Here is a 13487-nt window from a genome sequence, read left to right as displayed (position 1 = left end):
GATAGATAGATAGATAGATGGATAGATAGATAGATAGATAGATAGATAGATAGATGGATAAAATAGATAGATAGATGGATAAAATAGATAGATGGATAAAATAGATAGATAGATAGATAGATGGATAGATAGATAGATAGATAGATGGATAGATAGATAGATAGATAGATGGATAAATAGATAGATGGATAGATAGATAGATAGATAGATAGATAGATAGATAGATAGATAGATAGATAGATAGATAGATAGATAGATGGATGCATGGATAGATAGATAGATAGATAGATGGATAAATAGATAGATGGATAAATAGATAGATAGATGGATAGATAGATAGATAGATAGATAGATAGATAGATAGATAGATAGATAGATAGGTACTTTATTGATCCCAATTTGGGAAATGTTTGCGTTGCAGCAGGATAAAAAAACAAGGCAATGTACATAAGAGAAATTAAGACACAAGAAATAAACAGTCCAAAATATTTCTGAAATAGAAATAAAATAGCATCAAAAAGTAAAAAATATATATAAGTGGATGTGGAAAATATAAATGTGAAAATACAAATTTCCAGTAACAAATATAATTACATAAGGACAGATAATCTAAGTTTCCTTTTCATCTGACTAGAGTTTTGCCTCTTGTTTTGATTTGTTTTGCCTCTTTTAAATGCCTATTTTATTTTTGAATGCTTGTGGAAACTATTTTATTTTATTTTAATTAACCACACGAGCCACATAACGTCAAGTCATCCCAAATAAACCAATAACTTGAAAGACAACACGTTGGAAATGTCAGTTTGAAAGCCATCAGGAAGGAAGCTGCGACACACACTTTGTACACACTCTCCACAGGTTATCAGTTTGTCTGGCTGTATGATCTCACGACACTCTGACCGCTCTTCCAGGGCCTGCAGAACATAAAGTGGCTTCGTCTCAGCCGTAACTCCCTGAACAACTTGGCCCCCGAGGCGTTCACCGGCCTGTTCACGCTCAGCCGCCTCAGCCTGGACCACAACGAGCTGCAGTTCTTCCCCACGCAGACCATGAGCAGGTGGGACCGTCTGCAGGACTATTATGGGCCTTATACGAGAAGTATTTTAATATTATAATGCTCAACTGTGCTAATGGCTTCTCAGCAGTGGCACTTAAGCTACAAATGCCACAGCTTCTTGCTATTAACCACAAATACAGCATAGCTATTGGCAAAGTATTATTGGGCAAAAACCAAGCTTAAAATACTTTTAAAGAATTTGGGACATTCACGGTCCCCAGAGGATGAGCCCTACTGATTCCAGTGCCAGCATTACGTTGGCATTTTTCATTTTTAGGGACATGCCTACATTTATTATACTGTAAGGTATTTCATTTCACATTCTGCTTTATCTTATCTAATGGGTAATCGTTGTTCTTATTCCTGCAACCTACTTGCGCCATCATGTCTACTGCTGTTTCTTCCTTTAAATGTTAAGTATATCTCATGTTGCAGTGTTGGAGTGGCCTAAGACTTCAGATCTGAATTGCCAACAACCACACTGTAGCTATTGTGCACATGACAAATAAAGCCTCTGAATGAAAATCTGGTTCATTGATAATGTGATTGAGGCCTGCACACAGAACTAATTCAATTACCCCTAACTGATTGAGGCAGTTCAGCAGGGCTCATCCAGACACAATCCAAGAGTTTATTTTATTCAACCCTAGAAGGACAGTAACAAAGTCAAAGTAAACTTTATTGTCAATCCTACAGTTTGTGTGTACAGACAGAGATTGAAATACCGTTTCCAACAATCCCGAATACAAAAATACAAATATACCTATATATACACAATCAAAAGACACATGTATACATATGAACACATTAAGACCTACATAAAAGCACAACAATCAATATATACAAAATAACAGTCACTTCAATATCTTTGAGAAATGTACATTAGTGCAAGACTGTCCATAGCAGCGTAAAAAGTGTGTGTGTGTGTGTGTGTGTGTGTGTGTGTGTGTGTGTGTGTGTGTGTGTGTGTGTGTGTGTGTGTGTGGTGTAAAGGTAGATATGAGTCTAGTACATAATGAAACTAACAGCAGTAAATCCTCCTCTCCCCGTACAGACTCCCTGAGGTCACGCGTCTGGACATGAGCCATAACCCCATGACCTACCTGGGTGAAGAGTCCGTCTCCATGGTGAAGCTCACTCACCTGTACCTGGACCACATGTCCCTGCAGGACCTTTCTGATCAGGCTCTGTCCCGGGCCCCCCTCCTCTCTCACCTGGACCTCAGCCACAACCAGCTGCGGTACCTGGAGCCCCTGAAGGGTCCGTATGAGCTGAAAAGCCTCAACCTGACAGGTACAAATCTGATCCCACTGTTTGAATCCACACAGATAAGGACGAGGAATACAGATGTTTATTTTTATTTTTCACATTAAAAGAGACACAAAAATGGTAATGATAACATAACAGTATAAGTAATAGTATAATAATAATAATAATAATAATAATAATAATAATAATAATAATAGTAATAATAGTAATAATAGTAATAATACAAAAAAACGAAATAAAATATTAAATATAATAATAAAATAAAAAAGATGATTTTTCCCTACTGTCTTTTTTTAGTATTGTTACATTCGATGATTTGGCAACCCAGAGTTCTATATCTTCTAGAACACGTGTCAAACTCAAGGCCCGGGGGCCAAATCAGGCCCTTGGTGGATTTAATTTCGGCCCGCAGGATAATTTCTAATTACTATTAGATCTGGCCCGCCGGTATATTGCACGCACACCTTCACTCCATCCTGAGGGTCTCCTCAGCTCAGAGCCTGAGCCCAAACATTGATGACCTTGCACCCAAGATGAGATGCCAAGTATCTGAACTAGCATCACAGAGCAGCACACTGAGTTTAATGGATGTTTCCTTCTGCACTTTTTCTCTCACGACAACAGGGCATGTTTGCTTTTCTCTTTGAGGGAAATAGTTTTGTTGAAGCTGTTGTTGGCCTGTGGGAAAATGTAATCATAAGAAATGACTCTGGAAAAGCTGCAGATAGAGCCATAAGAAATGAATGCAACTGATTATTTAATGTTTAATGTTGTTTTTATAGGCAATCATTTAAGCTTTGTTAGTTCCAGGTTTAAAATGTGCTTTAAGTTCATTTGAATAAGCTTTGCAATAAACATTGAACCAGTCCGGACCTCGAGTAGCACCCATTTATTAATTTTGGCCCACTGTGTATTTGAGTTTGACACCCCTGTTCTAGATGCGTCTTTATTAATATAAACCACGACAATATAAAAACAACATTGCTCAAATAAATAAATAAAAATACAAAAGACATCAACAGAAATGACATCACTTCAATTAAAGTAAGTAATAAGTAAAAACTAATAAAAGTAAAAAGTTAAGGTCATCTTTAGTTGTTCCTGTCCTCGCACTTCCAAATTGACATTTCTATATATTTAAAATATTATTAACAATAAATATCTATAATTCAATGTATACTTTTATGTACTTTTTGTATTTGTTGTTATTATTATCCTTGTTCAAACTCTCACCTTTACATCCTGTGTTTCACTCTTATCTCTGTCGCTGCTATAACGTTTCAATTTTCCAAACACTGATTAATTACGTTGTTTTTTTTTATCTTATACTAATTCTTCTCAAAGGCAACCCCTTGTATTGTAACTGCTTCATGCGGCCCCTGAGGGAGTGGGCGAGGGTCCGTAATGTGAAGCTGCTGGGGGCCTGTGTGGGGCCCCCCCACCTCTCACAGGAGCCCCTGCAGAGCGTGGCTCCTCTGGATCTGCGCTGCCGCAGCCGGGGGGAAGTTCTGAAGGAGGAGTTTGAGTTGGAGCCCACAGAGAGCGCCCCCCCCACAGCGAAGCCCAAACAGAAAGGGAAGTGTCCGGAGAACTGCGACTGCGATGTGAGTGACTTACTGTCTGATACAAGAATTGTGGAACAATGTGTTGTGTAAATGTTGTTAAGTGTATGCAAATGAAAGTGTTTGTAGAAAATGAAACCAGATAACTATCAACGAGCTTTGCAGTTCTTTCAGATCTTTTTTCAAATATTTTTATGGAAATCCCTTTTTCAACATAGAAGACAAAAAGAAAAGCCAACAAGAAATAATAAAGAAAAAACATAGCATGACAGGAATACCATACTTAATGACATACATAGTCATAATGGGTAAGAACATACAAAATAGTATATATAATCAAAATAAATAAATAAACTTAAAGGGTGCAAATGAGCCCAGAAGTTCTTTCAGACCTTTTAGGCGTCTTTTAGCTCAATGTTTAGGTTTCCAGTCCGCAAATAATTATCAACCAGCTCTCTAGTTTCATTAGACCTTTTAGCTTGCTTGTGTTTTGGTTTCCCAGCCCCCAGCATAGCTTTTTTCGTACACCCACGTCGTAACATCTCTTACACTTATTGCCTAAGCACCAATTTACACACAGACAAATGTAGCGACTAGATATTAAAAATATTTGTGTAAGGTTAAGTGCCACGATAAACTCAATTCCTGTTGTCGTCTTGCAATCTTCTAATTTATATAAATAGTTATCATCGCAATAAACCGTATTTAATTTTGTCTTAATTTACATTATTTAATTTCATATTCTGTTCTTGTAAATATCCCATGTTCTATAGACTTTTTGCACTACTTTTTATTTTGTATTGTTGGAGGAGCTCGGGTCATCTTTGAATCTGAATCTTGAATCTATTTACAAATACAGTAAAATATGTGAAGACTTTACCCACTGCTGTTACAAAACCCACTAAGATGTATTGTTGATAATACTCTGATTTCAACCCTCCCCAGGTTGAAGCTCAGCACGCCACCTGTGAGGATCGGGGTCACACCAAAGTCCCGCGAGGTTTCCCTGCCAAGACGCAGATGCTCGACCTCCGCAGTAACCACTTCCACCACCTCCCTGCCAACAGCTTCCCCGGCACCAGCCAGGTGGTTTCTCTTCATCTGGAGTTCTGCAAAATCCACGAAATCGAGGGCGGGGCCTTTCGGGGAATGAAGAGCCTGTTTTATTTGTATCTTTCGGAAAACGACATCACGTCTTTGGACCCTGGAGCGTTCTCTGGAGCCCCAAAGCTCAACTACCTTCACCTGGAAGGGAACCGACTGCTACAATTTCCAGGATCAGGTGAGTGGTTAGATAGATTAAATATAAGAAGCACAGGAAAGTAAAAAAAACATGATATTTGATGTCTCTTTGTGTCCCTCCTGTAGCTCTGGCTCTCTTACCAAGTCTGTTCGTGTTACACCTGGAGAGAAATGCCATCTCCAAACTAGAACCCGCTGGTTTGCTGTCCTCGAAAACCCCTAAACTCAGAGAGCTTTACTTGACCAACAACACCATAACTTCAGTTGCAAAGGGTTCTCTGGACTCTGCTTTCCTCGGTACACTTCACCTGGATTCAAACCAGCTGAAGGAGATTCCTACCCACGCTCTGTCCCAGGCCACGAACCTAGAGGAGCTCAACCTGTCGCAGAATTCAATCCGCTACGTGGGACCAAATGCTTTCCAGTCCATATCTCAAAGTCTGAAGAGGCTCTACATGGATCAGATGGGCGTGGAGAAGGTAGGAGAGACCTTTGAAAAGTAAATATATGTTGAATTGTGCAGGAGAGCTAGAAGTAGCCGAGGAAGTGAGGCTACATTATGATGCGTTCAAGATCCATTTAATACAAATTAGCATTGAGATTTATCATGCTAACAGCACAGCATTTCATATATTTTGAGTACAAAAGTAACAATAAAAGCACACGTTCAGTTCACAATGCATATATATGACATTGTTAAGATTCTGGACATTTATTACAATGCCATTTTCCCCGATCATTAATCCATTCTTCTTAAGGAGTCTGAGAGTAAAAGTAATTTTCTCCATTGAGAAAAGTTGATATTGTTAAAAGGAAGATCAATGGGGGGTGAGTTCCTCTGGAGTCAGCATGTGTACTAGATGGAGTTAAGAGATCTAACAAAAGAAAAAATATCTGCCTTCTCATCAGGTTTGTAAGCATAAATATGACCATATGCGTGAAATAAAATGTTGGATTAACACGATTAATTACACTGAGGCCTGATCCATGCTAACAGCTTGGCAAGGACTTATTGTTAATCAGCTCTTTATATTGTATCTGTGCAGATGTCCCTGGACGCTCTGAGAGGGCTCGGTCCGGGGCTGAAGGCTCTGACTGTGAGAGGGAACCAGCTGACGGAGCTTCCTGACCTGAGCCCCCTCACCGGCCTGGAGGTGGTCGACCTCAAGGAAAACCCCCTGCTGTGCGACTGTGCTCTGCTGCCACTACGAAGGTCAGTTTACCTAGAATAAGAGAAGGAAGTTACCAGATATCACTCTTTTTGGGAACCTTGTGTTGCAGGAATGTGTCCTCAAACCTGGAAATTAGTTCGCATTTTTTTGATAATTAATGACAACTATTTTTTGTCTGTTTCTCTCTCCCAGGTGGATGGAAAAGCTTAAGTTTGAGGTGATCGCGACCTGTGGGCAGCCTCTTGAGATAAGAGGTCAGAAGGTCAGGGACCTTTCTGTGTTCAAGTCCTGCACAGAAAGCGTATCTCCTCCAGATGAGAAGGTTGTTACGGCCCCCAGACTACCAAAACTCAAGAAACCCAAAGCCAGTGTCTCAAAGGTCTCTGGAGTCAAAGCTAGACCTGCAAAACCAAAAGCCAAACTACCAAAACCCACCAAGAAAAAACCTCAAAGGAAACCTGTGGCACCAAAAGTGACAAAGAACCAGAAGATACTGTAATAAGAAATAAAACAAATTGAAAGTCTGAACCGCCTCTTTTTATTAAAGAGTTTAAGATCACAATTCACTCCGTTTGGAGTTTACATACACAATTGACTGTCTGAGCATGCTAAAACTGAATAGCAAAAAAAAAAGGGGACACAAAAATGAAGAGAGTACACTACGATGAATAATAAATAGTCTATAAATGACTATTTGCTTGGCCAGTTTGGGGTTATCTGGTCGTTTTGAGTTGTATGTTAAACTGAGAGGTGAATAAGATAATACTCTTCCAGCCAGAATGATCTGATATTGGTATTTGATACATGAATTAGATGATTGTAGGTTGGACGTTGAAATGCTGATGCTACACTTATATTATGCATCGAGTGTGAATTGTGGGGATGGGAGTTGCTCCGGTTCAGTTTAGCAATGTAATGTCACCCACTCATGTTCTGAAAATATTCTATTGATTCTATCCCATAAAAAAAATCTGACAAAGGGGATCTTTTACTTAGTCTCAAAGAAGGTTCAATATTTGTAGAAGGGGATTTATAAGTGGCCCCGAATGTATTGAAGATGCAAGTTTAAGAGAGTTTTTAGGTAAGAATGACTCAATAGCAGTTCAAAATCGTGAGAAAGTGTTAAAACATGTAAACTTGAAATGTATAAGGGACTAAATTACCAAATAATTTCAATCAAGTGGCAACAATATAGTGTTACTGTACATCAATGTACATCATGTGGTTCTATGGTGTAATGGTTAGCACTCTGGACTCTGAATCCAGCGATCCGAGTTCAAATCTCGGTAGAACCTAACTTTTTTTCTTTTTTGAGCGCTTTTTACGTTATGTAAATGTGTCTTACAGAGCAAGCATTTGTTTTAAGCAACATCAGAGCAATAAGATTCTTTCCACAATGAACATATCATGACACAAACGACTACAATCGGGATCAACAGTAAGTAGTTTCTCACTGACGGAAACGCTGTTTTTCTTCCGGGTCACGTTTACTTCAGCGCAAAATTTCTCCTCGCAAGATGGCAGCAGCTATGGATGTTGATACGCCGACCGGCACTAACAGTGGGGCTAGCAAGAAGCGATTTGAAGTAAAAAAGGTAAGTTTGACACGGTTTCTTGATGTAAAGATAGCATATCATCTGCCATAAACCACAAATGACCGCTAAATACCGCTAACGTTTTCTAAGTGTAACCGTTAAAGACATAGAGACAGTTAGCTATTAGCTGTTAGCCTGCTACAAACAGGGCATGAATGTGCACTTATCTTTTTCATAGCAAAAAATATATTCTTAGGACTTATAGTGATGTTACAGGGATCACCAATAATACTCACGGTTTAATAAACAGAAAAAGCCTTCCCAAGGTTAACATTAAATCCTGACCTACGTAACGGTAAATAACTAAGCTCTTAACTGCGAGATAAATTAGCCTAGCTTAGCTAAGCCGCCCTCCGGAGTTTGATAGCCTCCAGAAATATTGAAAACATGAACTTTATAACGTTATAACTTGCAAGAAGTGTATATAATATGGTTTGAATATACAAACTGACTATGTTTCAATGTTTATTGTGCTCACTTTCTATCAAACTACCCGCGTAATGCGTTTTACGAACCCAGTTTTATATGACATGTTCATCGATTAACTTAGCAATGGTTAATTATCATTAGCAACAGCAGCTTAATGTTATGACGCAATTACAGTTAAGAGTCATATTACAGTGACAGTAATGTAAACACAGTATTTGGGTGACAGCTTCTCAGATTTGATGTTGCAAGCATCTCATATGCTATAGTAAAACTACTGAAGAGTGGGAAAGAAGCAGTGTGGTGATTATTTGCCTTATCTATTTATAAATAACTGACATCTGGCTGAAGTTCATATCATTTATACAAAATACGAAGTCACACTTTGTTTGTGTCCTATCTTTAACAGTACACCAATCATAACGTTGGTTGTGGGATTTAAAATGTATTGTGAAACTGTCATTTAATTTTATCAACTACATTTGTCAGTGATTGTAATGCATCTTCTTATATTTATTGTATTTTTTACATTTCCGACCAGTGGAATGCAGTTGCGCTGTGGGCCTGGGATATTGTGGTGGATAACTGTGCCATCTGTAGGAACCACATCATGGATCTCTGTGAGTTTAATTTACCCTTGTATACATAATGGACTGTGTATAAGAAATGATTTGGTCATGGGCGGCAGCTGTCAAAGAGCACATAAGCAACACGATATGAGGCTCTAAATGTCAGCCTGTTTGTGAATTGAATTGTTGACAGATTTCTATCTCCCTCTTCAGGTATAGAGTGCCAGGCCAACCAAGCTTCAGCAACTTCTGAGGAGTGCACTGTAGCCTGGGGTGTCTGCAATGTGAGTTTCGATACTCTAATTCAAGCACATGCCATTATCGTGTTGATTTCACCTGTCAGCAATTTTTGGTTTACATTTTCATAATATAAGTATTCAAGAGGTTCTTCTTTTCACAATGTTGGCATATTTTGTAGCTCAGGAGTGAATTTTGCCTAGATAATTGACAAACATTAACAAATATATTTGTTGCCATGCATATATAATCTGGATTTGTGAAGGGAAACTATTAGTGTTCAAGTTCTCAATGTTAAGTCACACTTCTATAGGTGTTTCCTATATTTACTAACATAACCGAGGCAACAACGATTCTTTAGTTTTATAGGGTTGATCATTGCGAACAAATGATTTAATTATTAGCTACATTTTTGTAAATTTCGGGCATTGGCTATAAGATTGTAAATGTAGCGCTGGTCTCACATATGGTCTCACATATTTCTCCGAAGTGAATTCATGTTTTTTCTTTTTTCTTCCACAGCATGCTTTCCATTTCCACTGTATTTCCCGCTGGCTGAAAACCAGACAGGTGTGCCCTCTGGACAACAGGGAGTGGGAGTTTCAGAAGTGAGTAATAGTACTTATAGATCACTTTTTGTTTTAGCCAGAGATGTATAGCTTTGGGGAGATGTGTGTTGTTATTTCAATTCCTCATTTGTTGCCTTTGACAGTGAAATGTTTTGAGTATTTCCTGAAATGAAGCCCTTTACTAACGGCACTTCCTCTCTCTGTCTTTTCTCCACAGATACGGACACTAGCTGTATTAATGCTGACCTTTTCTTGGCTTCTACGAGCATCACCCGTACTGCTTCCCCACCCCACCCCGCCAGGCTAATAAGCCTAGTTGTTATTTTACGCAAATGTCTTTGTTTTGGTATGTTGTAAGTTCATAAATAAACATTCATGTTGTCACAAAGAACGGGTTGTTTTACTGCTGACTCGTCAGTGAGAGAAAATGAGAAACAGGAAGTCCAGCTGCTGAAAATAACCGAGATCTTCAGATGTTGGTTAATGGTTTGATTTCATTTTGGTGGACAGCTTGAAGCAGTGATTCAGGACTCCATGGCCGTTTCTCAATGTGCTGCAGAGCCACTATTTCAAGTATACTACGTCATCGAGTGGCGCCGAATGCTGGGCATTTAAACAGTCGTTCGGCGCCACTCGATGACGTAGTATACTTGAGATAGTGGCTCTGCAGCCGGTATACTCGACATTGAGGAACGGCCCATGTGTCAGAGCAGTAATCCTCTGAATCAGATCCCTTATTAACCTCCTTGCCCTCCGCCGGGTTTACACTGCAGCACCTGTAGGGACTCGCAGATATTTTAGTTTCTGTGGTCCCGAAAAGATACATTTAACAGATCTTGACTTTTAAGAAAATGCCTAGAATAGACTTGCCTTTTTATTGATTAAAACATTGAGGAAAATGTGCAACACAATTGGTAGTTTATAATGGTATGTTCCCATCGAGTAACATCTTTCAATTGCTTGTTTATCCGATCCAAAATAATCAAAATCAATTAGGAATAAAAACTGAAATTCCCTGAGTCATTTCTTTATAAAACAAGATCAATTATCCAAATAGTTTACTTTTTTCAGCTTTAAAGTCTTTTCTACTTTGGTTAAGTTCAACTTTTGAGACCCAACATTCAATTTAGCCATGTTTGTCAATATTCAAGCTTTCTTGTTCAGATAAAGCAGTTGCATTCATACAGTTGTGAGTATGAGATTAAATTATTTATGCTAAATAACAAAATGGATTCCACAAGGACTCCACATACAAGGTGCTGCTTTCATGACGTTGTTAGTAAAACTCGACAGTAAAAACCTAAACTCATGTCAGAATCCCAGGTTGAGATGCATATCGTTAACTTGTTTACGATACCACTGAACGATACCGATACATATCGTGATTGTTGCATAAGGGAAAAATGTAAACATCCCTCAATTACTCCCATGAAGCGCTTTATGATATAGTTAACATGTCAAATGAATATTAAATTCAATTGTGGGACTCTGACCTTTTAGTACTGAACAAACAATGAACACGTTATCTNTGAAGAAAACAGATTCTGCAATATCATTTATAACAATCAGGCGTGAATAGTACATCTTGTCAATGCAAAAAGAAAATAGCACCAGTATAATCAATATTCAACCTGAGATTCGACTGACCAGAGAACACAAAGGATCATGAGATCTCGGCATTGCACATAAAACAAATAGCATTAAAATCAACATTTGCCTGATGAAAGAAAACAAATCCCATCACAGTTCAGTTTTGTGAATATCTGCTCTCTCTGGATCCAAACTGGCGCTTTCACAGCGTAGGATATCACCTGCTGAACTGAACACTCTCTCGCTTGGCACGCTGCTTCCCTGAACACAAAGGTACTTGGTTGCCATACCAGACAGCATTGGTTGGAGGTTGGATGTGTGGATACCTTTCCCAGAAATAAACTTCTTGCAGTGGTTACAGACCCCACCATTCAGACTGGCAGTGGTTACAGACCCCACCATTCAGACTGGCACTGGTTACAGACCCCACCAGTCAGACTGGCACTGGTTACAGACCCCACCATTCAGACTGGCACTGGTTACAGACCCCACCATATGCAGCCATACTTTAGATTTTCCAAATGCAGCCCACACTCCACAGTGACTCGTTTGCGGAGTTTCACGGCGAAATTGACATCGTAATTTAAACGGTTTGGGCGTGAGTTTAAGGATATTACGCCTACTAAATAAAAATAGTATCGTAAACCGGATCTGATTTCGGTACGGCATACCGAAGCCCCCAGTAACCGGTATTTCGGTAATACCGGGTACCGGTACGCACCCCTAGTTGAGAGTCCTTCTGGATACTAAAACAGAAAAGAAAGACTGCATGTGATTCTGTAAAATCAGTTTGTATAACGAAATAAAGAATAACTAGAAATAATGTTAAACCTGTTTGCAGCAACAAAGAATTTATTGTGAATCATACATTTCAACAGGGTCAGACATCAAGGACAGTGACTTTTCTTTTTACGCATTAACAATACATCTGATAGCAAAGAAATCCCAACAGTTGTCTGTGAATACGGCTCTGTTTGGAGAAAGGAAACACAAACCGGAAGCTGAACAATCACCACGAGTTAAATGGCTGTAAAAACATCTGTGTTAGCATCTTAATGCGGGGGACCCCAGTTTAGCGTTTCGGGATACAGGTTAGAGTCAGTCTGAGTTAGGAGGATGCTAAGTGTAACAGGCTCATTAAGATCATTTCAAAAGTCGCCCCACTTTCTCTACTTAATTAACCCGACGCCCCCCGCTGCCCTGTTTGATCTGCACACAGTGGAATAATCGTTGAAATGCGTCGTGGCTCTCCAGATTCTTTCACCACGGATCCTCTCTCTCCTCTTTGGTCCTTCTTTCGTTTACGGCTGTGGGGCAGCTCCGAACTTGGAGCTCAGCTTGGTGACGAGCGCCATGATTTTGGGGTTGTCCTGGTACTTGGAGATGTTGGCTGGGTTCTGTGCGACATCCTGGAAGGCCGTCATCACCTCGGGGTCCTGGAGGGGAATACGGGGGGAGAAACACGGTCAAATTCATCCAGGGAGGGCATTCAAAATCAGATGTAGGTCTTCACAATCCATCAAAATCATATCAATGTAGCAAGATGGCCTAGTGCAATATTAAAATCGAAGTAACGGCCCGTCTACACTACAGGCATCGAAAAATGCTTTCAACGCTTCGCCCATTCACTTGAATGGGGTGACGTAGAAGATTTTTAATCTTCGCCGAACTGCATTGTGGGGAGCATGGCATGGCTTTGCAAGCATCACGAGCATCTATCGGCATCAAAAGTTGAACAATGTTCAACTTTTGAGGCTCGATGCTTGGCATCAGCCAATCAAATCCCGTTAATGCAATTCCCGCAAGTACAAGCGCAGCCAATCAAACCGCGTGCAAGCTGGGAGAGCCAGACCGCAGTTCATTTCCTCATATTCCAAACGAGATATTACGGTAGCAAATCACCCGGTTCTTTACGACCAGAACTATTTACCGGGATACAAACCGGAGGAACCAGGCATGGAGGGAGGTGGCAGAGACAGTGGGTGAAACCGGTAGGTTTTCGCCTGTTTGGAGAGTTTATATCCAGTTTACTTCGTTTTAACATTGCTATTGCTTTGTATGTCAGGGGCGGGAGATTCATGTGATTGGTTGTTGCTCGCAAAAAATCGCCAAGCTTCAGACACGCCCAGCTTCAAGATTTTTCAAAAAAAATGTCATGGAATGAGGCGGAGAAGTGTGTGTGTGTGTGTGTGTGTGTGT

General features: G+C 39.8%; 2 protein-coding genes and 1 non-coding gene across 3 annotated transcripts; all 3 read left to right on the top strand.

Moving 5' to 3' along the window:
- Positions 1-899: 899 nt before the first annotated feature.
- Positions 900-6801, top strand: LOC104945084 (chondroadherin-like protein; the record flags this gene model as incomplete). The annotated part of the gene is made up of 7 exons (XM_010770709.1): positions 900-1057; positions 2112-2350; positions 3671-3930; positions 4834-5170; positions 5257-5609; positions 6177-6343; positions 6495-6801. Coding segments are annotated over 7 exons (1821 nt in total), but the record flags the coding sequence as incomplete, so codon positions are not given.
- Positions 6802-7525: 724 nt separating this feature from the next.
- On the top strand, positions 7526-7597 carry trnaq-cug (transfer RNA glutamine (anticodon CUG)). The gene has a single exon. It is a non-coding gene; the product is annotated as a tRNA-Gln (tRNA).
- A 189-nt stretch (positions 7598-7786) lies between these two features.
- Positions 7787-10089, top strand: rbx1 (ring-box 1, E3 ubiquitin protein ligase). The gene is made up of 5 exons (XM_010770707.1): positions 7787-7897; positions 8865-8943; positions 9106-9176; positions 9652-9737; positions 9916-10089. The coding sequence occupies exons 1-5, from the start codon at positions 7820-7822 to the stop codon at positions 9926-9928; spliced, it is 327 nt and encodes a 108-aa protein (XP_010769009.1). The 5' UTR covers positions 7787-7819; the 3' UTR covers positions 9929-10089.
- The last annotated feature ends 3398 nt before the right edge of the window (positions 10090-13487 follow it).

Source organism: Notothenia coriiceps, unplaced genomic scaffold, assembly GCF_000735185.1.
Source record: "Notothenia coriiceps isolate Sejong01 unplaced genomic scaffold, NC01 NC01_scaffold00009105, whole genome shotgun sequence".
NCBI classification, from domain to species: domain Eukaryota; kingdom Metazoa; phylum Chordata; class Actinopteri; order Perciformes; family Nototheniidae; genus Notothenia; species Notothenia coriiceps.
The sequence above is the reverse complement of the archived record's forward strand: the minus strand, read 5'-3'. Positions and strand labels throughout refer to the sequence as shown.

Bases quoted from the DNA above. Each gene is read 5' to 3' on its own strand.
- rbx1 (XM_010770707.1), top strand. From the start codon at position 7,820: ATGGCAGCAGCTATGGATGTTGATACGCCGACCGGCACTAACAGTGGG. The intron at 8,944-9,105 runs GTGAGTTTAATT...CTCCCTCTTCAG, and splicing joins GAACCACATCATGGATCTCT to GTATAGAGTGCCAGGCCAAC. The intron at 9,177-9,651 runs GTGAGTTTCGAT...TTTCTTCCACAG, and splicing joins TAGCCTGGGGTGTCTGCAAT to CATGCTTTCCATTTCCACTG.